Here is a 24,330-nt window from a genome sequence, read left to right on the forward strand (position 1 = left end):
ATGAATTTGATCATTTGGTAAGCTGGTAGTGTAATGGAAAGATTGCTTTGTGTTGTCGGTGTAACCTCTGTTCCAGTTAACCCCAGTATAACCTCTCAGTGTAACCTTTGCTCCAGTTAACTTTTGAACTTACAAGTCTTACTTCTAGGTATATAGATTCTGCTTTCTGCCAGGTGAAGATAAGGTCATCATGCCCCCAGATGTAACAGTTCCACATCGACCGCCACCAAAGCAGGAACTTCACCAGACATGTAAAACCACAAACTCAGACTCGATACCAAGAACTTTGTAGGTGACAAAACAACAAACCATGAAGTGTAACCTGCCCAGCAATAGCAGGAGTTTGACATCAGTCACATTTTTGTAGAAGAGAACTTCTGTATTCTGTATGGGACGGAGAACCTCACCGGCAGCCCGCGAGCTGTGTTTGACCTTCTCCCTCTAGCAAGACAATAAATGACTCAAAGAGGCTCACCTTGAGCTTTGTTAAACAGAAAATTCCACAACAGCAGCTAAAGGGTCAGTTGCTTTTTCACAAAGGGCAAGGTGGGGCTGAACAGCATGTTTCCTTCAATAAATGACATCATCATTAAAAAACTGCATTTTGTGTCTTCTTGGGTTATCTTTGTCTAATATTCAAATGAGTTTGATGTTCTGAAACAATAAAGTGTGACAAATACTCAAAAATAGAAGATATAGCAAATACTTTTTCACAGCACTGTTTACCAGGTTAAATACAGAAATCATAGGTCAAAGGCTTTAATCTCAAGGTAAACACACATATACTTAAAATATGTAAAGTTGTCAAATAGTATCATATGATAGTGTAGTGGGTAGAACTGCTGCCTGTAGCATGCCATCATTAGGATGCATTAACAGTTTTTTTTAGCTGTGATTTAGGCATTTTAGTTAGACTGTGAGCTGCCAAGCATGATGATATATGCATGTTTCCACACTCCAAACATGAAGGAAGATATTCCATTACTGTTAAGGCTTAAATCAAAAATATGAAATCTCATTTGAGTTACATACCAGCATTGGAACAAAGAAGGCCTTTGTGGCTACATTTTAATACAAATTATGTGGCAACCACAGGTTTAGTAATTATTGTGGCCCAGTTTGTAGTTTGAATTGTGATGTAATGATGAAGTTACTGCAGCAGCCACACATTTAGAATCAAGAGGTTTCAGGCCTATTTCACCTTGCACTAAGTTTAATCAGGAAGAGAATTGCATAACACTATATATACAAACATTTCCGATGACTGTAAAACATACATCAGGAATCCACACAAATGCTGTAGCACTCAAAAAAACATAAAAGCCTGGACCCACCTGTCTGTTACTACATATTAGCATGGCTGTATGTTTATTTCTGACCCAGCAGATTTTGTAATATTTCTAGAAAACCCATAATAAATCTAAGAATCTAAATTTATGATTGTTTATTGTGACAAAGATGCATGTATCTAGATAATCCCATCACAGAAAATCAACACATCCATGATATACAGCGCTGCATGAAAGTTTGTGAACCTCTTGAGTAGTTTAGATTTTTGTTGTTTCATCAAGATGTTCTTATTACAACATCACCAGTTTTTACGTATGAAATGTCAGGTTTATATTTATCAATTCCATGTATTTGTTTTGAAGGAACTGTGTCAATAACCAGCAGATTACATGAAACACGGAATCAGATTATGTGCAAACGAAGAGAACCCTAGCTGCACTGGTAAAGTCAAGTCTAATAGATTCAGGTGAAACACATGTGGGTGCTCAAGTAATCAATTAAACAGGCCAATCAAATGAGACATCCTGAGGAAAGGTTTTCAGCAGCACTGATCAAAAAAGAGAGGAAACCAACCACAGCACTGTCAGCTGCATCCATCCACTGTTAGACAAATCATTTACAAATGGAGGTCACTAAACATGACTGCAACTCTGCTGAGTAGTGGACGGCTATTAAAACTTTTAGCAAGAGGCACCAGAAAAATAGTATCGCAGGTAAAGGCCAATCCAAGCGTCACCTCTAGAGAGTTACAGACCTTGTTGGCAGCATCTGCAGTAAATGTACATGTAAATGAACAGACGTGGCATTCATGGCTGAGCTGCTAGAAAGAAGCATCTGCTCTCAAGAAAGAACAAAGTTTAAACTTTGCAAGACAACATTTGGACAAATCAGAGGTCTTCTGGAAATCTATTCTCTAGACAGATGAGTCAAAGTTGAAATTTTTGGCTACAATCACAGGCTCCGTGTTTGGAGAAAGCCAACACTGCATATCAAGAAAAGAACCTCCTCCTAGAAGTGAAGCATGGTGGTTTAAATGTGAAGGTCTGGGTCTGCTTCTCTGTGTCTGGACCTGGACGACTTCATATTATCCAGGGAACCATGAATTCCCAGACCTATCAACAAATTCTTGACCAAAATCTCCTGCCATCAGTCAGAGAGTTGAAGCTGGGACAGAAATGGATTATGCATCAAGACAATAACCCAAAGTATTCCAGCAAAATTACCAAGGAATGGCTTAAGAGAAAGAAGATTCACTCTCTCGATTGGCCCAGTCAAAGTCCAGACCTCTTTTCAAACTGGGATTTGGATGTTCATTCCATAAGGGTATTTAGTTTTTGTTTTTTTTCAAAAACAATGACCATGTTTGGTGGGTTCATAGACTTTCAAGCAGCACTGTACATGGTCTTTGGAAGTGTATGTACATTTTTATTCACAACTGTAGCTTCAGACCACAAGAAGTGATGATTTCTTTCAACCATTGGAACAGGACAGCCTTATCTACCTATTATTGGCCTTGAAATGCAGGCAGCATTTTAACCTAGGACAGAACGAATGTAAATGGATACATATATTAACTGCAAAAATGAAAAGGCAAATGATCAGTACATAAAATAATGCATTTACCGCTGTGCTGTGACATCACAGCAGCTGTTTTGAATCTGATCCCAAAGCATCAATTAGGGAATTACGTGTGTAAAACATGAAATTTCACATAGCATTCCTCTAAAACCAGGAAAAATGAAATATAGCCGGAGCAAACTCCAAAGGTTTCGTGTCTAGTAAAACCTGTAGAGATAGAGTCATGTCTACTTCATCGGCTGCAGTGTGGACAGCAGCAGGCCCGTGCATTAACAGTCTCCGTCTTTCGACTGCTGTCGTACACAAGACCAGCCCTGCGGCTCACCACCCTCGTCCAGCCTGTGTCAGTAAAGACTCCAGGCCTGCTGATGCTGGGGGTAAAGTGATGAGGAGGTGATGAGTTCGCTTGGGCCCAGCTGCTTTCCACACACACACATTCAGTCCAGCTTCTCCTTCTGGACCAGCTTGGGAGCATCTACAAAGTCCCGTCCATTAAAGAGGATAAGGCCACCCGTCACAACACTGGCTGTTCCCCAGAACAGGACATAAGCCAGAGTCTCCGTCCACACGTCACCTGACAGGAGGCAACAGGACATACTGAGTCAGTTGAGGAAATATATTTTGCACTTAGCAAATTTAGCATTTTTTTCAATATAATGATGACACTTGAATTAACGAAAACATTTTTAAACCTAAAATAAACTAATTTTTAAATAAACCTTTAATGTTATCTTTGTTAATTGGAGTTTATTGCAGTTTGTCTTACCAGCCATTACCAGACAGATGATACACATGGAGAATGCTACAACCATGATGATAGGCAACTGGAAAAGGAAATGAAAACTTGAGTCAAATTAACATCAAAAAGAGAAAAACTTATCAGTCTATCTCCTGGAGTCTTTCCTACCGTCAGAAACTTCCAGTCTTTGGTGTCACATAGTGGGGTGGTCCAATCAGCTTCATCCACAGCATAGTTCCCCAGGAATAAATCAATTGAGTCCTGCATTAAAACAGACCTCTGAATCGTTACACTTTGTTGCAGTGATGTTTTGCTGCATTGTCCTGTAATTACTGACACTGCTGATCATCACGCTAACTTGATTGCATTCAGGCTCTTCTTCTGTGAAAAGCTTCAGACGTAAGAATAAGATTTTACTGATGTCGTTAAGCAGCAACACTTCAATACATGAATTCCAGACCATAAGTATGTGGACAGCATATCTTGCTTTTCAAGCTCTATGCATGATAATAGATATTAGATTGAAGCTTGAAGTCTCAGTTTTAGTTTGAGCAGGTTTACATTAGTATTACTATTGCTGAATCCTGTGCAGTCATAAAGGGGGATTTCCTCACAATGAAAACGACTTTGTGGTTATCCACAATATTTTTCACTTAGCTATTTTCTTTGCTCACTTATTTTCTTAAAATAAACCCAGTTTGATTTTGGCAAACCAGCTACCTTTCAAAATCCATGGCAAGACTTCATAATGACTGTTTAGCCACTTCTTTATTTCTCTGATTGACAGACAAAGCCACCCCAATACATACCAATCAGGCAAAACATTATGACCACTGACAGGTGAAGGGAATAACATTGATTATCTCTTCATCATGGCACCTGTTAGTGGGTTGGATATGTTAGGCAGCAAGTGAACCTTTTGTCCTCAAAGCTGATGTGTTAGAAGCAGGAAAAATGGGCAAGCATAAGGATTTGAATGAATTTGACAAGGGCCAAATTGTGATGGTTAGATGACTGGATCAGAGCATCTCCAAGACTGCAGCTCTTGTGGGGTGTTTCTGGTCTGTAGTGGTCAGGATCTATCAAAAGTGGTCTAAGGAAGGAACAGTGGTGAACCAATGACAGGGTCATGGGCGGTCAAGGCTCATTAATGTATGTAGGGAGCGAAGGCTGGCATGTGTGGTCTGATCCAACAGACGAGCTACTGTTGCACAAATTACTGAAGAAGTTAATGCTGGTTCTGATGTTATACCTGATCGGTGTATGATAATAAAAAGTTTATTGTGTGGGAATATACATATACATGGTTTGCAAGTGTATGTAAACTTTCATTCACAACTGTGGTTTCAGACCATAAGGAGTGATTAGGACTGCTCAAATGCATCATTAAATATCACTTGCCAATAGATATTTTAAAAAAGACAAAGAAAGCTTAACCTTCAGCAAACAAAGACACTGCAAAGACAGGACCCACCTGTCTAAACCCATCAGAGAAGTTGTTTTTGTAGTATCGGATCATGGAGTTCCAGCCATCCATCAGCAATCCCCATTGAGTTCTTTTCCCTGTCCTGAAAGATCAATCAACAACTTAAGTCCATAACCTTTTTTGGTGAAATGTGTTATTATGATGTTATTTGCATTCAAATATTATTTAAGTTTATACAATGTTCAGCATAAATTGTGAATAGTTTACTATGGTAGGTTAATATTTCTATTTTTGTATCTTTCTGCTTATGCAAGTTAAATAGAAAATGCAATGTGATTTTAGAACAGTTATATTGTTGATATAGAATGAATCTGGACCATTTCAGCTCAAAGAATGTTAAACTATACAACTGTAAAGCGCATTCATCAAATACACTGAGAATGTCCATGTTCCCCAGTGTTTCCATCCATTTCTATTTTTCCTTTTGTATGTAAACTTTATACTCTAAATACAGTGGCATGCAAGTCAAAATCTTTGTAATTCTGAACTGCAAATAGAGTAGAGAAGGATGACCTGCACCACAAACAACAAAAAGCATGGAGTTAGAAAACGTCTTTACTATTCCTTTTTTATTTCCATCTTGTACAGTTTCAAAATAACCAAAAAGAAAAAGTGCCTAAATCAAAGGTTTGGTCACACTGCATGGTCACAACTTAGTAATGCCCCCCTTTAGCAGTGATCAAAGCTTGTAAATGCTTTCTGCAGCCAGTTCAAGGTCAGTTTGTGGTTTTGCAACCCCATGCATGGACCAGTTCAGACTTTGAACATGGACAGCGATGCACACACAGTTCCATTTGTCCTACAACATACATACTATAAGCAGCGTATGTCCCTCACATCAAACGCAGAAAAAAAAAAAACGTGGGATACTCTGCATGTCTGTGAAGGGCCTGCGATAAATTTGCACTTTTTACAAGATATAGCAAATTAGGACAGACTTGACTACAGCTCCCTGTCAATAGTTATTCTTGAGGTGTGCTGAGCACAATAAAAAAGCCTGCTGATGGAGTTTGTTGCCTTCCGTTCCAAGATGGACATATCACAGGATGTCTTACGATTTGGAACTTCCTAACGTGTTCAGACACCACTGATGGAAAGCATATACAAATCAAAGTACCTCCAACATCTGGCAGCAACTACTTCAAATACAACTATTTTAAAGATGAAGGTGTGGATAATGGAGAATCTCCTCGCAAAGCCATCGATTTCTTTGAAATTCCTGAGGTTAATCCACAGGCATTTAGGTCAAAACCTTCAGTTTGTGCATCTTGAGATAATCCACCGTTCACAGAGTATTTTATACAGCTTTGAAATTAGCATCACCTGGCCTTCACTAAAAATTATTGTAATGAAGCCACAGTCATAACAAGCTAATTAAGATAAAAGATATCTGAGAGCTGAAAACTCTTAGTGTGTCCAAACTTTTGCAGGCTGCCCCTTTCCTATATTTTTACAAAAAAATAACACTAATCTCGCTAAAATGTCAAAAAGAATGTTTCATCTTTACTTCCATGCCTTTTGAAGATCAGGCCATCTACTACTCACTTAAGCATTCAGTAATATTTAACTAACCCACTGTTAAATATATATCACGTAATACTGTTCCCTGTAAACATGATTATCCCTCAGAACCCCAAAACCCACTGAGTGGTTTGAAAGGCTTTTTTTTCAGTGGACAAAAGAACATAATTTATTCATAGCAAAAAAAGTGAATAAACAGAAAGACACATCCAGTTTTCAACTTTCCAATGATCTTTGAACTAATCATGTGTGTAAGTTTCGTAACCAAATCTTGCCTAAAAATTTGGATACTTCACCAAAATCACTATTTTCTACATGTCTCAATTACCAAATTCTTAAAAAAAATAAAAATTGTGCACTCTTCAGCACAAACAAAAAGCCTTTAGTGAGGCTGTGAGCAACAGCTGTGACCAAAATTCAGTTTCAGCTGAGCTGGGCTAAAGAGTAGGCTGATCTTACACAGAGCAGATGGGGGACAATAACGGAAACAAATTAAAGATGTAGGTATTAAACATCTACAGTGTGTAAAACCAGCATTTTGTGTGCTGTTAACACTATTTTATGTGATAAAATATTGTGCATGTTGATTACAGGTTGTTTTTTGGGTTTTATTTTTTTGGAAATTGAATATTCAAAGAAATTCAATGTTTGTTTTTTTCTTTTTTTTTTATATATATAATTTATGGCATTCTAACCTTGTTATGTTGTACAAAAGAGATTATTACACCCTCTCGACTTCAGGCCATGGATGTGCAGTTTCCATTAATGTGCAGGGCTTTATATTGAGTTAAAAAAACAGGCCACAGTGAGGACAAATGTGACAGAAGACAAAAAACTGCTTGGGATTCCTATAGGTTTAACATGCTCATATTACTATGGGTCCAAGTGACTGAAGAGACAAGGCCATAGTTATGGGTCAGGGCATAAATAGCTAACAAGATGGCAACATAAATGTCAGGCAGGAAAGTGGATTTCTAATAAAATAATAATTTGTGACTACTAGACTTGGATGGAATAAAATTTCCATTAGATTATGGCATTTATTTAGCATTTTCTCATGGTAGGCACAGGTCAGGATAACCAGAAAACAGTGGGTGAACGACTAGACAGAATAGTTAGCATGTGTTTAGCTGGATATTAGCTGTTAGCTGTGTGAAACCTGACCTGGTGAAGTCAGTCTTCAATGCACCAGTACCAGCATACTGCTTGGCACAAGCATCAGCATTGTCTGCCCAGGCTGCATGTAAACAGAGCACAAAACAAAATAAAAAACAGGAGGAAACAGAAAATACTGAACAACACTGGTGAGTTTTAATATCATGACCTCTGACATATGATGTTGCATGCAGGAGGACTGAGTAAATTGTAAAGAAGAGTTGAGTAAATGTAAATTGTTATGGCCATATAACTAGGTTGGATAAACTGGAGACAGTGTTAGATGATTTGCTGGAATAAGTCTGATTCACGCCAACTCCTCCTCACAACTTGGACTGCTAAAATGTTGGTGCTAGACACCACAGCACCCCAGACACCTTGTAAAATACATCTTGTAATTGTTTTAACAGATAGTGAAGGATCAGCAGCATATGAGGCAAATGTGTTGTTTTAGTATTGTGTTAGCTCATCAGTGCACTGGCTTTTAATGTAGACGTGCAAGCTGATTAGTTTGAAGGAAACAGCTGAATCCACTGTTATGTGAGGGGACGCCTACCGTTCTTGTAATTCTTCTCAAAGTCTGTCTGCTCCTCAATCTCTTGCCCCATGTGGAGAACTCCCATTTTCTGCAGGCATATACACAGACATTCAAGTCGAAAATTAATTTCAGAAATTTTACAAATTCATTTGTCAAAGTCTGTTAAGTCAGAAAGCTACACGTATAACAGACAGACAGACAGACAGACAGACAGGTTGATTATTAATCCTGAGGGAAACTCAAGATTTGTGATACGCTTCAGTGTTAACGTGGTGAGAGGCAAATGCAACATTTTCTCCTTGTTTACTTGTCATCTTGATTCTAATTAGGCTTTTAATATGAAACATCTGTAGAAAATGTGGTGTTTCAACAAACTGATGATGGGCACCGGTTCTATGACAGAAACACTACCACCTTGGCTTTTCTAAATCAGAAAACAATTTTGGTTTGACTACAGTTAAAACCACAAACTACTTGGTACCAGCTGCACCACTGCTTTACCACACCCCCCTTTAGAAACACTGACAGTATCTTGTTTGAGACCACTGTTTAGTCCACCTGTTGCTCACTGTCTTCGTTTGGCTGAATTCCAACATTTAAAATGTTGTTCTGTTGTAAACAGTATTCACCTGCTTTTATCAGCTCCCACTGAACCAAATCACACCCGGTTTAACTTGCCCAGTTCAGTTGTTTCCAGATTTTAAAGGAGAAACAAAGAAAAAAACACTGTCATGGCCTCTTTATAAAAACTACTTTCAAAGTTGTAGAATATCTTAACCCATGGAGACAAAAATATATGTTCAGATACTCCCCCAGCTCCACAATCGGCACACTAATCTGTAATAAAAACCTTTTGCATCAGGAGCAATTTAAACATACAACTTATTGAATACGAAGTGATTCAATGATGCATCTTTCTCCATGAGAAAAGAGTAAAATTGGATTCAGCAATTTTGACATTAGCTCACTGTCCCATAGCTATGCAACACACACTTGTAAAGACCATGGCAGTCTTGAGTTTTAAAAGATTTCCATAATTTCCAATTTTCTCTGCAGGATTTATTGCAGCACATGGATCTTTGTCACCAAAAAAAAAAAAAACAACAGGCATGTATTTTGGTTGGAATAAAATGCAAGCTATGACCTGCTGCTGAGAGACTAATGGTCAGGATGTTCAAGAGTCAACCAACAATCAACAAAAAGCAGGTCTACATTGAATCACATGCTTCTGGAACCCAAGTATCAGTGTCTACAGTCTAGCGTGTTTTATATCACCATGGGCTGAGAGGCAAGAAGGAAGCCCTTGCTCCAGAAGCAGCACCTTAAGGCTCAACTGAATTTTACCGCTGATTACATGGACAAAGAAAAAGCCTTCTGGAGGACAGTCCTGTGGTCCGATGGAACAAAATTGGCCACAATGTCCAGAAGTATACATGGAGGAAAGAAGGTGAGGCCTTTAACCCTAAGAATGCTATACTTATGTCAAGCTTGGTGGTGGTAGTAATATGCTCTGGGGATGCTTTGCTGTCAGCAAATGTTCTGCTGTTGGTCAAACACAAGACTTTTCCTGTACTCAGTGTACCTGAAGGCACTGAAGAACCAGTGGATTACTTTTTTGGATGGAATGTCTCCCTTCAGAACAGGACAATCTTTGGGGCAAGCACACTGTGCCGCTAACATGGCTAATATTCCCAACAGCTTTGATCGTATGGCCATTGACCACACCTATGTTTAAATTGGAACACTGTGCTTTGTACTTTTGTACTTTGTGCAAATACTTCTTCATCATCCGTCCTTGTTCTGTACTATCAGCTGTCCTGTACAGCTGAAGTCTGGGGTCACAGGACCTAACCAACATGGCCTGGCTTTCATCAAGTAGCTGTCCAATCAGAGAGAACTGGACTTTTTGGAAGGAGGCCTTGAAGAGATAGGTGTTAAAATGAAGCATTTCAGACAAGAGGGTGAGAAGAGGTGCTGCAAAACAAGAAAAATTATGTTTTTTTAAAAAATATATATTATAGTGTGTAAATATTCTAGCAGATTCCTCTAGATGAGCTGAATATGAGCCCTTTAATTCAAGTTCACACAGCCTTGTTAATTTATTATATCCAAAACACTGAAAAAAACTGTCCATGTGGGACAATATTGGAACTACTACTTAGTTAACTGAAACAGTGTGTAGATCCTGATCGATCCTGTCCCCATCAGTATAAGTGGGTGCAGTTCAGACTTGTGCTATGTTGAAAATGACACACAAAGGTCACTAGGTCCGACCTAGCAAGATTGTTGCTGGAACTTTTTGCAAAAGTGAACAGGGAGTGCATTAAGACATAAAGTTGACAGTTACCATCAGAATAATGGAAAGGTGTACATGTCTGAAAGGGGCTTTATTGTGTCCATCGCCTGTATGATCATGGGGTCCCACCTGCAGCTGTGAATGAAGTGAGCGTCGAGCCAGCAGGTTCTGGATGACGTTGGTACGGTCCAGACAGTCCATGCAGTTGCTCCGAAAAGTCCCTTCCTGGCTCAACAGCACCTTCCCTTCTGCGTCCACCAGGAAATACCTGAATCCACATGCACACCATTACTCAACATAGAGCGTGACGGCGTCTGCGTGGAGAATTTGTGAAAACCAAACTCACCCAAATTCATCCTGCATTTCAGTGACCATGTCCAGCAAGATCTGCAGACGGTGCCACCTCATCCGACTGCACTCCTTGTGGAAATCAAACGCTATGTACCTACAGAAAAGCAGTTATTTACCAAAAATTCCATTACCTTAAGTAGTGTCAAAGTTGAGCATATACTAGGCACTAAAAGAATCCTGCCACATACAAAGGTTGAAGGGTAATCTTACTTGATCATGCCGTTACCCAAGCTGGCCACCAGCTTGTCAAATGCCTGCTCCAATGGCTTCTCTGAGCCCTTTTGGTTGATCTGTAAATGTAGACCAAATAACTCAGTATTTTTACCTACAAAAAATGCAAACAAGTATAAGTGAGTTCTACTTTCTAATCAGGGCTAAATCATGGATTTAGGCATGTGAAATCAATATCCAGTGAACACACTGATTACACAAATTGCAAGTACTTCACATGACAGAATCAACAGATATCAATTGTATTTTTTCATCTTACCAAGTTCAAAACGACTTGTCTTCCATAGAGAATAATCTGTGAGTCAAAGTGTCTCTGGAATCCGTCCAACTGCACGAGAAATGAACTTGAATAAAATTACAAATACAAAGAAGGTCTTCCTCATTGTGATGTGTGCGTAAAGAAAACTTACATGATTGACTGTTTTGCTGATTTGTGGTTTTGGCTTGTACTTGAGATTGGGCCTTTGGGACCAGTAGAAGGGGATGGACCCTCGTGTCTATAAAGACAATGACCATATTGCATAGACATACCATGATGCACAGTAATCCACTCACTCCTCCTTCAGTCACAGTTTGAGGCATTTAGCAAATTTACATTGCAGCTGTCCACTTTTCAATATGGATATTAACTCAAAGACGACAACAGGATTGTGGATTGTCTAATCTGTGCAGCACTGTGGTGGGTTATAAAATATAAATAAACCAAACTCAGGTGGAATATAGAAGTATAAAAACTAGCACAAACTGAACACACACCAAGATTGTTTATATTTTGATGTATATTTTTGATTTTGTTGACGTCTGCTGGTGCTCTTCATGACACGTTTTGAGGCCTTTCATCCCTCGTCCTGTCAGCTATGATATTTACTGAGGAAATTTCAACATCAAAAACTTTGGACTTCTGTTACTTTAGCTCAATTCTGACTTGAGAAGCCATTTTTCTTTCTTACTGCCAGTTTAAATGGCAGACTTCACTTAATCTCGTCTGAAGCGTTACGTCTTTGGCTCACCTGAACAAATGAAGCCTTGGCACTGTTGTACTGCACTATCTGCTCTGTTTCCACATAGTTTGCTGCGTGTCCTTCTGAATCAATGCCTGCAGATAAAAACAAAAAGAACTTTTTGAGAAGTCAGACATCTAATTCCTTCAATACCAGTGTACAGACAATTAGCTAGTCAGTTAGTTTATATCTAGTCAATTGTGCCCATATAGTATATTTTTGTAAAATTCACTTATATATAAATTACTTCCCATATTTATCGACAACTGATAAAACCACAGATATCTGAAAAATAGATAAAAAGGTGATTGGCCACCAAATGAAATTATTATACTGCTACAACAAACCTGCAATGATATCAGTAATTCCTACCAGTACTAATGCGTTGAATGTACTGTTTTTTTCATTTGGTTGACTTGACTTATTCTGTTTCACTCCAACAGTGGACTGGACTACTAGAAGCCAAACAGTAGCCTGCCAGCTATTTGTGGTCATCAGACGCCTCTATTGGTTTCATTTCATATCACTAAATGAGTGTAGAATCGAAAACACACAAATGATGTAGTAGTTATTTTTGGCCTTTGTGTAATTTTAACTTTACTGCTGGAAAGTCGTGTTTTCAATGTGCAAAAACATTTGGTAAACTAAAGAACAATGGGAATGTGTCTGCTGGAGGCACTTCACCTAGAAAACGTGCAACAGCACAACCACAATGTAACAGTGGAGAGAAGAGGACAGCAGAGTGGACAGCACTTACCTCGGACATAGTAGCGGACACCAGCTCTGAAGCAGCTCCTCCTCGAGATAATACTCCACTCAAACACTTTTCCATTGATGCAGCTTGACTTTATCGTGATAACTAGTCAACAGCTGTGTTAAGAAACCAATAGTACTGGCATGGAACAGTAAGAACTCAGTGCTATACTAACGCAACAATAACACTATACACAGAAAGATATCTGATGCCGACTGACTTAAAGTGGACAAGACCTTTTTCTTGTTGGATCACTATGAAAACATTGTTACTAGGGCACATTTTAATTACTGCACTATTGCTATTCAACATCTGATAGGCACAAATCCTTCTGGTTCAAGCTCAAAAACCCCCAAAACAAAACACTATTAAACAATCAACTGAATAAAGCCCTTGGAACATATTCCATCCCAGTAGTTTTAAATCACAGAATAAAATTTTATACACTCCAATACAGTGGATACACATTATTTAATACTTCACTCCAACAATATGCTATCTTACATGACAGGACCCATTCACTCACTCAGTCTTTAAGTTAAGGAGAGCAAATGAAGTCAGACAACAGAAAAGGATACAGCCATGGACAACCAGATACACAAACTTGTGTAACTGTAAAATTGCAGCAGAGTTAGAGAAGGAAATTCTTAGTATTACAAGTCTTTTGAAATAAAACTTTATGTTACCTACAGTCCTATAGTGCACTTTCATGAACATCATTGACTGTCCAAACAAAATGTTTATGTCCTATCACGACTAGCTGGCAGTGGGAATACATATATGTTGTCCTGTGTCCACCAGGCGGCGCCAAAACCACACTATAAACATCAATTGTGTGGAGAACATATCCTGTAACTTAAATTAAAGGAGCAAGACCCATAAAAAATGTCAATTTTCACCACTCTTGACACATGTGCACAGTTTCGTGAGTTTCCATGCACCTTTAGCCCTTCAATTATGTGATTCAGTTAGGGGCAATAATAGTAATGATAAATAGAGCGTGTTTGAGAGCACCTTGTGGTTCACAGGCTTAAATAAAAACACTACTCGATATGCAGATCAGAATAATAAACAGAGCTAGTGTTCTCACACCACTTGGCGCTCAGGCCTAAATAAAAACAAAAGTTTGTTCTTACCTCTGGCTGTGTCATGAATTCCCTCAGCAGGTGGCTATTCCAAACAAAACGCTGATCTGCCTGATAAGACAAAGGTACCACATGATAAGACAAAGCTAAATAGACAGACATGAGTGGAAGATGCCTGAAAAAAATACTTTAACATTTTTTCCAAACATAAATATCCATTTGAAATTGGTAATTGAGACACAATATACTAATAAAAACACAACTACTCTAATGTTTGGTTCCAGCTGGCTACTGATAGCCAACCAATCCACAGAAAGACTGACTATTTGACACACACTGTCCAGTCACAGCATTAGAGCCACTGAAAAGTGAAGTGAATAGCATTGATCTCGTTATAAAATGATTTTCTGCTGGGAAAACTGGGGCCTTGCATTCTATTTTGACACATACCACTCACCTAAACTTTGCTGCAAACCAAGCTTAAAAACTACCTCACCCTGCAATACTGCCTGCGAATGTCTTGGTCCCAGACACTACAGGACCCCCAAGAGGTCCCCCGTCCATGTCAAGATGGGTCAGAGCTGTTTTGGTAGCACAAGGTGAATCCAATATTACATAGACGGTTTTAATGTTCTGGCTGAAGGCTGTAGATCTTACCCTCTCTACAAGGCTCATCTCCTGGAACTCAGGGCTGGTGTTTGCCAGACGCTGCAGAGTGTGGGTCAGGTCATAGTCTGTTGCAAAGTAGAGGCCATCTGTTTGAAGAACATTGTTGATCATAGACAAGAAGGTCTTGTTGTCTTGCATCTGCAACAAAAGGCACAGCCAGCACCAGAGAGGAGAGAGAAAAACAGCAGATAAAGTGATCTACATGTGTTCATTTTTCACATTTCAATCATATGGTTAATTATACATAATTTCATTCACAATTTCCATATTTTGTTTGCATTCACTTCCCATAAATATTAAGAGTTGTAACAGTCATAATGGTAGAGATATTCATTTCTGAGGTTTTAGTTGTAATGCGTCTCTTCTCACTGAATTTAAACTCTCACCTAATTACCAGATTGAATTTTCCAGTCGCACAAAACAAACTCTAGTTATATTATTTTCAGAAAATAATGTCTCCCTTCTTTTCACTGCTCTCACCATCAGGCTGACCTCACGACATTTCATCTTTTGCAGTGGTAAACAACACCTGGTCTCTAACGCAAATACTAGTAGATACTTCATCATCTACCATTAATAATCACAGATAGAGGATTCTAATTGGTAGAAAGAGATCGAGGGAAAGGACGTTGGAGACAGAAGTGAGACTGTCAGTATTATAAGTACTTATGTGCGCACTGAGAAATTTAGTTCCTTTTTTCTGCAGAGACGACTAACTGAACTTTTTCCATTAAGCGTAAGATCTTAATGTCTCTTCTCTGTAAGCATAAGTACTGTACATGTTTAATTTTTATACTTTTGCGACATGCAACTCCATCTAGTTTAGAAAATATCACCAGTTGACTTCTGCATTATCAATTTTTTAATAATGTATGCTCAAAGACAGAATTTCTTACAAAGGCTTCATGTTTGCTGGACAAAACCAAAACATTAAAGCCTCCATTTTAAAATCTCTCCAGGATCATGGACTGTGTCGGTTGCAGTAAATGTAGACTGTGGGGGAAACTATAGATCCAGGGTCTGGGTATGGCTTTGAAGGTCCTATTCTCTGAGAAGGACATCAAGAACCTTCCGGAGCACATCCCATCTACAGGCTTCCAGCTAATTCGACAGGAGATTGTGGCGCGACTGAAAGGCTTTGGCAAGTTGTCTACCACTATACATCAGCTCCACAATTGCTGGGCCACGTAGATTCTGAATTTTTGGTCTTATGACAAATAACACTGAAAATTATGTTTTTTTCTTTAGTAGTTCCTGAAATAGCGTCATCCAAATAAACCCACAATTTTTAATTAAAAAAAACGTGCTCAAAGTGGGTTGATGGCAGGTTTAGTTAAAAATGATCTCATCAAGGAAATGATGTACCAAACTGAAATTTCACAGATAACATATTAAATGCACATACTTTCAGATTTAAAAAGAGTTTCAAGAAAATCAGAGATGGTTGAGCATAAAACATTCTGAGTTGCGTATAGCCCTAAAAATTGTCAGCTAAAGTCATTTTTCAGTGTTAAAACATCTGCTGAACAAAAAAGATGTGTGTGTTGTCTGGTGTTTGGAAAGCAAGAGAACACGATAGACGTAAAAGCTCAAATGGGAACATTGTGAGTTTTCTGAACAGTGAAAAAACCACTAAAGTGTAATGTAATGCAAAGGTACAACAAATTAACACCTTGGTCTCTGTTAGTGAAAGCTGAGAAATTTACTATTCCGACTGTTGAGACACTTAATCCTGTGTTGGGTTGTGGGGGCTGGAGTCTCGCCCAAAAAGCAAAAGAAATGCAGTCTTATTTACTCTATTTATTTATTGTTAGCAAAACTGCAGGGCTGTTCTATTTTAGTGTTCGTAAAGTAGTAATTCGATCATCACCTCATATGGACAGGATTTTCAGTGTTTAGGAAATCATATATGAACTATGCTTTTAGTTATCTGCTATTAGTTTACAGTTAGTCTTTTATTTACTAGTGAATTATTACATATCATACATTGCTTTTTGTATTGTTCCATCTTGCATATGTGACCAATACCCTACACAGTGGTTCTCTCCAGTACTGTTGTGAATTTGTCTGAATAAGGAACATTAATGTAAAGTGACTTTTGTCTAAATAACAGAATGCTGTCACTTTATTAGATTGATGAAGCCAGCAATGTTATGCATCCCAAGTTTACATTAGTTGTGTACAAGTTCTAAGATTGTTTTAGAGTTGAACCAGACAGCACATAGTATAGCTTTGATGCCCCCTAGAGGAAAATACAGGCACAAACACCACACACAACTGCATCTCTTAGAACATGGTGGCGAAAAAAAAATCTAATAAATATTTTTGATGTTATATGTTGTCAAGAGGAAAATGAGACGAACCAGACCAAACAATAAAGAAGAGCTGAAGGCTGTTGTCAAGTCAACCTGAGCATCCATTACACCTCAGCAGTGCTGCAGGCACCATGCTGCCTTGCTGCAGAAATTTGAGCAAAGGGAGCCCTGACCAATTATTGACAGAACATACATGAACATACTTTTTTCGAGTCTGGATATTTCTGCATGATAAATCCTTGTTTTAGTTGATCTTTTACAAAATTCTGATATTTTGACACTGATTTTGGGAGGGTTTGTGAGCTGTAAGCTTTTAGCATTAAAATTAAAACAAATGAAGCATAGAAATATTTCAGTTTATCTGTACCGAGTCTAGAATATATATATTTTGCTTTGAGCGATGTCTCATAAAAAATTTTGAACCTTTTCTGCCATATTCTAATTATATGAGATGCCCTTGTACAAAATCTCAGTTGCATTAATGAAAGCCCATATGAAAATAATTTGGAAAATTCTGAAAAAAAAAAAAAGTCACCAGCAGCTGGCAAGGCTCTTACAAAAATTGGATTGGGACACTAAAAGACGTAGAGTGTGAAGTGGTGTTGCTAAAATGTTTACTGCAGCAACATATTTAGTTTTCTTAGAAATAAATCAATAATCTATGCAAGATGATGAGACCCAGATCAGTTACACCAATCAAGCATAACATTATGATCACTGACAGGTGAAGGGAATAACACTGATCATCTCTTCATCATGGCTCCTGTTAGTGGGTTGGATTTCTTAGGCAGCAAGTGAAACTTTTGTCCTCAAAGTTGGTGTGGTCAAAGCGTAGTGACAAGGGTAAATGACTCAGTCAGAGTATCTACAAAACTGCAGCTCTTCAGGGGTGTTCCTGGTCTGCAGTGGTCAGTATCTATCAAAACTGATTTAAGGAAGGAACAGTGGTGAACCAGTGACAGAGTCATGGGCGGCCAAGACTCATTGATGCATGTGGGTTGTGAAGGCTGGCCAGTCTGGTCTGATCCAACAGACAAGCTGATGTTGCTCAAATTACTGAAGAAGTTAATGCTGGTTCTGATAAAAAGGTGTCAGAATACATAGTGCATCACAGTTTGTTGTGTATGAGGCTGCATAGCCCCAGACCAATCAGGGTTTCCATGCTGACTCCTGTGCATCACTGAAAGCACCAACAATAGACATGTGAGCATCAGAACTGGACCACGGAGCAATGGAAGAAGGTGGCCTGGTCTGATGAATCGCATTTTCTTTTACATCACGTGGATAGTCGGTGTGTCGCTTATCTGGGGAACACATGGCACCAGGATGCACAATGGGTAGAAGACAAGCTGGCGGAGGCAGTGTGATGCTTTGGGCAATGTTCTGCTGGTAAACCTTGGGTCCTGCCATCTATGTGGATGTTACTTTGACACGTACCACCTACCTATGTAGTGTTGCATACCATGTAGACACTTTCATGGAAACAGTATTCCCTGATGGCTGTGGCCTCTTTCAGCAGGATAATGAGCCATGACACAAAGCAAAAACGGTTCAGGTATGGTTTGAGGAGCACAACAAGTTTGAGGTGTTGACTTGGCCTCCAAATTCCCCAGATATCAATGCAATCAAGCATCTGTGGGATGTGTTTTCTGATAGAGAGCAGAATTTATGGCTCCATCAATTATGACAAGTCATAGAGGTCCAGCGGAAGAAAAACCGCCCCAAACGTCACACTACCACTGCCACGTTTTACTGCTGGTATGATGTTCTTCTTATGGAATGCGGCATTACAGCAGTAGTAGTACATTATTGTATACCAGATGTAACGGATCCATGTCTTCCAAAAAGTTCCACCTTTGACTCATCAGTCCACAGGATGTTATTCCAAAGTCTGAGAGCTCATTCAGATATTTTTTTTTGCAAATGCCAGAGGAGCCTTTTTGTTCTTTTTGGTCAGTAGTGGTTTGTGCTTTGCAACACTCCCATGGATGCAAGTTTTGCAGAGGGTCTTCCTAAATGTGGAATCATGTACACTGATCATAACTGAGGCGAATGAGGTCTGTAGTTCTTCAGTGCTGTTTGTCTGAGTTCTTTTGTGACCTCCTGGATGTGATGCTGATGCACTTTGGGAGAGATGTTGGTCGGCCACTCCTGGAAAAGTTCACCACTGTTCCATGTTTTCTCCATTTGTAGATAAGGTCTTTCACTGTGGTTCACCGGAGTCTTAGCAATGGCTTTGTAACCCTCCAGACTGATAAATGTCAATGACTTTATTTTGCATCTGTTGTTAAATCTCTTCAGAACTTTAACCTACTTCACAATACCAGACAGATTCTATTTAAGTAATGTTTAGATTCAAGAAGCCTGGAGGTAATCATACTTGGGTGTGGCTGGTGAAATTCAACCCAACTGCTAAATGAATTTTGTCATTTGGTAGATTGGCAACTATCTGTAGGGAAGCAAAAACTTTGCACAGTGCTATATATGATCTTCAAGAACATCTAAAAGGAAGATCTAAAACAGCACAATGCAAACAGTTGAAGACATGCCATTAAAAGATGCAAGATCCTACCTGATTGTCTGTCAGGTGTAGTACTGTCTTCTTATAGGAGATGATATCAAACTCCACAGCCTTCCATACAACATGACCCAGCAAATCTCCAACCTTCTTTTTCTTCGTGATGACAACTAGGTACATGCCTAAAACAACCAGGTGGTTGAAAATGACAATACACAGCAGAGCACAACAACCTGTTGGAATTGCTCACTTCTTTAGTAGATTATGGTTGCCATATTTCCTAATGCTCGCAGTAATGTGATTATCCTGCATTACATACTGTACTTACCTGCCACCAAATGTATAGTTCCCATGAGTCCACATATTGGCCTGAACTCAGCGGATGCAGGGATGTCCCTTTTCACTAAGGACCACAACATGAACACAACAAAGGTTAGTGACTCTTCAGTACACATCCATGATATGAGAAAGTCTGTGATGTGCCATAGCATTGTTCAACAATTCAATAACAATGTGATTTGAAATAAAAAATAAACACTGAGTACAACTCCTTTCATTGTTATGATAGTGGCTCGTCCTTCAGCTAGTCTGTACTTTTGAGTCGCGTGTTCCTCATCTTCTTCTTGACAACTGAACCAAACCATGTGTTGTTTTTTTTTTTAATGGGGTTCAGGTCTGGTGAGTTGTCTGGCCAATTAAACACAGTAATATCATGGTTAGCAAACCATTTGGCACTAGTTTAATGTGGACAGGTGCAAAGTCCTACTGGAAAAGGAGGTCAACATCTCCATAAAGCTTGTCAGCAGATGGAAGCATGAAGTGCTCTCCAATCTCCACATAGACAGCTGCGTTGACTTTGGACTTGATAAATACAATAGAACAATGGCAGCAGATAACACTGCATCCCAAATCATCACAGACTGCGGAAACTTTCCCTTGGAGTATAAACACATGAGATTGCACTTAGCCCAAGTAAGACACTTCTGATATTGGCTCTGGTACAGGAGTAGCTCGAGTGGGAAAGTTGATGCATGGACACCAGCCTCAATCCACTACTTGTGAAGCTCTCTCAAGTTCTGGAATCAACTTTTCTTGACAATCCTCTCATGACTGCAGTCATCCCTGTTGCTTGTGCCCCTTCTTCTACCACCCATTTCCCTTCCAGTCAACTTTCCATTAATAGGTTTCAATACAGCACTCCTACCCCATGACCTTTAGTGGCCTACGCTGCCCGTGGAGGGTGTCAATGATCGTCTTCTGGACAGCTTCCAAGTCAGCAGTTTTTCTTGTGGTTGCGTGTACAGAATTAGACCAATTTACTCAAACTCGAAATGAAATATTCTAATATTTTGATTAGATACTGAATGAATATTTTAATCAGAAAATGTATTAATTGTATCACCGGTCCTTTCACTTCTTTAAACTGAGCAAAGGTTCAGCACATAATTTGCTGAACATCTGTGTATCAATAAATAATTATATTTTATTCACTTAACACCTCACATCGTAGGATGTGGTAGATCCTGCTAAGCACCTGCGGCCAACTCAGACAGGTGTGTAAACAAAAATTACTTTCAAAAGAGTGAAATGGGGAGTTTTAATGTCAGATTTACCCACAGTGAAAACAAGTTATTTTATCTACAATGGGCTGTTATGTTACAGGCAGATTATTCTATGAGCGAAGCGCATTTTAAATGTAAATACTGCAGTTGATCATGTTCACATAATTGTAGGATGCCAAAATAATGAAGTGATAAATATTAATTTCATTTTGCAGACCTACTGCTGCATTAGCCACTGTAATTGGACGTAGTGCTGTTCCTTTTTCACTGGTTCACTTTCGTTTTGGTATCTCTCTACCTCTTCACCAGCCTTTTCCTTTCTCTCCTAATTTTGTTTAAGAAAAAAATCAGATAGAGGCTGCTTTATCTTTGCAATGCACCATGCAGCAGCTGAACAGCTTGTTTCACATTAGGTGTAGACAAACTGACAGAGCCAGTCAAGGAGAAAAAGTATGAATTTGTTTTAATGTGACAGCATGACACTTTGACACACACTCTCAAAAAATTGTGGCAGCCTGAAACCCTGACAAAAAATTACCTTTTTTTTTTTTTGCTGTCATTGTAATTTAAATGAAGGAATCTCAAACATTTTTGCAGTCCCCCACTTAAAAATGAGGACACAGAAATGGTCATAGAAGTGGGAAGTGGTTCAGAAAGTCAGTGGGAGGGGCTGAAAAATCATTAAGTCTAGCAAGAAAGTCAACAGCGGCAACACTGTGTGTGAGTGAGCTGGGTTATTCATTTACCACGGAAGAGTCAAGGGTTGTACGCGCTTGTAATTTATATCCAAGGTATTTCCTGAAGTAGGACAACAAACAAATACCCACCAAGAAATGGACTTCCACTTGAAACGTGTATCTCACAAACCTTGTAGAGATCTTATTTTTGAATGGCTGGGGCACAAAGTCTTACACAGAGGGTAGTTTTCCAGTTAAACTATTTTATTTTTAGTTAATGAATCTCAGAGGTGAAACTATTAATACATTTTATGTCACAACTATTAAATACACATATATATGTTTTAAATAAACATATTTACATTAAGTAAACAATATATAAAGGTGTCTTTTTTTTCTTTAAAAAAAGGGTTGAATCAGTTTGTTTAACTGCACAAACAAAAAAGAAAAAATTCCAATGATGCAACAACCAAAATTTGAACAACAAAAAAACTGAAGTTGGAGACAATTAAAGGTTTGTGAAGCACTTTCAGCAATATATATATATATATATATATATATATATATATATATATAATATATATATATATATATATATATATATATATATATATATATATCATGTAAGCACAGATTAGTTTCAAGTCCAATTGTCATTTGAGTCATTTTAATGGTGCGAACTTGTAAAATATTGTGAGCAGCCTAAATTTGATTGCATACCAGTCTCTTCATATCCGACCACTGTGCTCTCATCTATCTCTGTGTTTTCTTACCTGTGAGAGTCATCTCAGTTGACACCCTGTCAATAGCCAAGACATCCAGGCAGCCATCATCACCAGCCTCTATGTAAAACTTCTCTGGTGTGGTGCGTCTGGAGCAACACAGGCAAGAACGGTTTTCAGCACTCACGACAAACATCTAACAAGTGTCAGCTGTCGACAGACTGACAGAAACACAACCACTTACGGACAAACGGCACTAAAACAAAATAATGCGAACATGAGCAACTGTAAGGTAACGTTAATGGCAGAACATTAACACGAACATAGTGCTTTATGAGTAAAACTGACGTGTTTGTGGTTAGCTGTGTCAATAAGTTAAATCCTCACAGAAACTCGCACGCCTCTTCATTCACTGTGAGCATAAAATAAGGCTATGAGATGTTAAAATGTTATAGCACAGCACTTACAAAATAAAACTCTCATAGGGCCCCGCCATCTTTCCTCGTTCAGGACTGTGACGTGTCATCTTCTTCTTCTTCTCAGCGTTTTTTGGCGGTTGACGAACAGGAAGCTGGTGAATCGCCACCAACTGGTTAGAAATGTGGCTCATGTCTCGTTTTTACTTTTTACCCATCAAAAGTCTTTTTACAGCGATCCAAAAGAAACATAGATATAAGTTGCTCTTTCTGTGAAGGACACCCTGAAGACGCATTTCATTTATTTTGGTCTTGCCCCTTCTCCACCAAATTATGGGAAGATATTTGCAACTTGATTTCTGCTTGTGTTCAACCACATTTTTCCTTGTGCTTTGAACATATATTGTTTGGCGTCACTGACTATCCATCTGCCAAAAAAATATATATTTATATCATTAATCTTATTATATAGTTAGCCAAATGGCATATCCACAAATGTCGATACACTAATCAGAAACCACTTCTTTCTGTCATTGACAATGAGGTCAACCAATATATTAAAACTATTAGACATTCCACTAATATGAAAGCCATTAAGACTCTTGATTTGTGTGCTCTTTTTAATACATTTGTGTAGTGTAATGTTCTGAGGTGCTTCCCTTGAATGTTTGTAGCCCCCTGGCAATTGTCTTCACATTGTATTGTGTTGCACTGTACTGCATTGCTTTTTTAAATAAAGATTTCTACAAAAACATGTCTCGTTTTTGCAGCTTTCACCAAAGGAATTTTAAAAACTCAGACTATGGTTTCATTGGCCGTGTTCAGTCCTTATTCAGCGTACCATACAGTGGAGAAACTCAACTGCATATTTTGTTGTATGTTAGAATGTATTTTTTAAAGGCACTGCTAGCTTAACACTGAAATTGATATCATATATATAAGTAGCGTAACACTGAGACTAATGTCGTTTATTGTGTAATTAATGTATGAGTTATGTTAACCTGAATAAATTGAAAGCATCAGTCCCAGGCTCTGAAGGACTGAATTCATGAGGGACACAACCAGGGACAGGTCAAGCTGGAAAGTTTTCACATATACACACACCCTATGAGACACCACCAGTAGCTGCATCACATCACAGCTAACAAAGGATTAGATTGACAGGTAGAGAGTGGGAACAGGGTTCTAGGAGCTTAATTTTACAGGATATGGTTCTTGTAGATTGTCTAAACCACGTCTTGGAATATGCTTACACACAGTCACCCAAGACTGTGCAACGTGCCTTCAATGCAAAGTTTGGAAAAACTTCACCAACTGGCAAACCAATCTGGACTTGGCACCAAACATTTAAAGATGAAGGCTGCTTATGCAGGGCTAAAGGATCTGGTAGACCATCATCAACATCAGCATATTCCAAGACGCAAAA

The 24,330-nt window shown here is 38.7% G+C and overlaps 1 protein-coding gene across 1 annotated transcript; it reads right to left on the bottom strand.

Moving 5' to 3' along the window:
- Positions 1–1,195: 1,195 nt before the first annotated feature.
- Positions 1,196–23,113, bottom strand: LOC111569462 (phosphatidylinositol-3-phosphatase SAC1-B). The gene is made up of 20 exons (XM_023271594.3): positions 22,956–23,113; positions 22,540–22,637; positions 19,856–19,930; positions 19,582–19,709; positions 14,683–14,832; positions 14,077–14,136; positions 13,519–13,552; positions 12,944–13,045; positions 12,196–12,281; positions 11,596–11,682; positions 11,445–11,513; positions 11,165–11,244; positions 10,950–11,048; positions 10,733–10,871; positions 8,326–8,395; positions 7,779–7,851; positions 5,082–5,175; positions 3,776–3,868; positions 3,635–3,692; positions 1,196–3,442 (listed from the first exon to the last, which is right to left on the bottom strand). Exons 1-20 carry the CDS (start codon positions 23,096–23,098, stop codon positions 3,306–3,308), a joined length of 1,875 nt encoding a protein of 624 aa, XP_023127362.3. The 5' UTR covers positions 23,099–23,113; the 3' UTR covers positions 1,196–3,305.
- Positions 23,114–24,330: the final 1,217 nt, after the last annotated feature.

The sequence above is a fragment of the Amphiprion ocellaris genome, chromosome 9, assembly GCF_022539595.1.
Source record: "Amphiprion ocellaris isolate individual 3 ecotype Okinawa chromosome 9, ASM2253959v1, whole genome shotgun sequence".
In the NCBI taxonomy this organism is placed as follows: Eukaryota; Metazoa; Chordata; class Actinopteri; family Pomacentridae; genus Amphiprion; species Amphiprion ocellaris.

Coding starts and splice junctions, on each gene's coding strand:
- LOC111569462 (XM_023271594.3), bottom strand. CDS start 23,098: ATGAGCCACATTTCTAACCAGTTGGTGGCGATTCACCAGCTTCCTGTT. Junction 10,872..10,949: donor GAAATGCAGGATGAATTTGG/GTGAGTTTGGTT, acceptor ATGTGGATTCAG/GTATTTCCTGGTGGACGCAG. Junction 8,396..10,732: donor CACTTCATTCACAGCTGCAG/GTGGGACCCCAT, acceptor ATATGCCTGCAG/AAAATGGGAGTTCTCCACAT.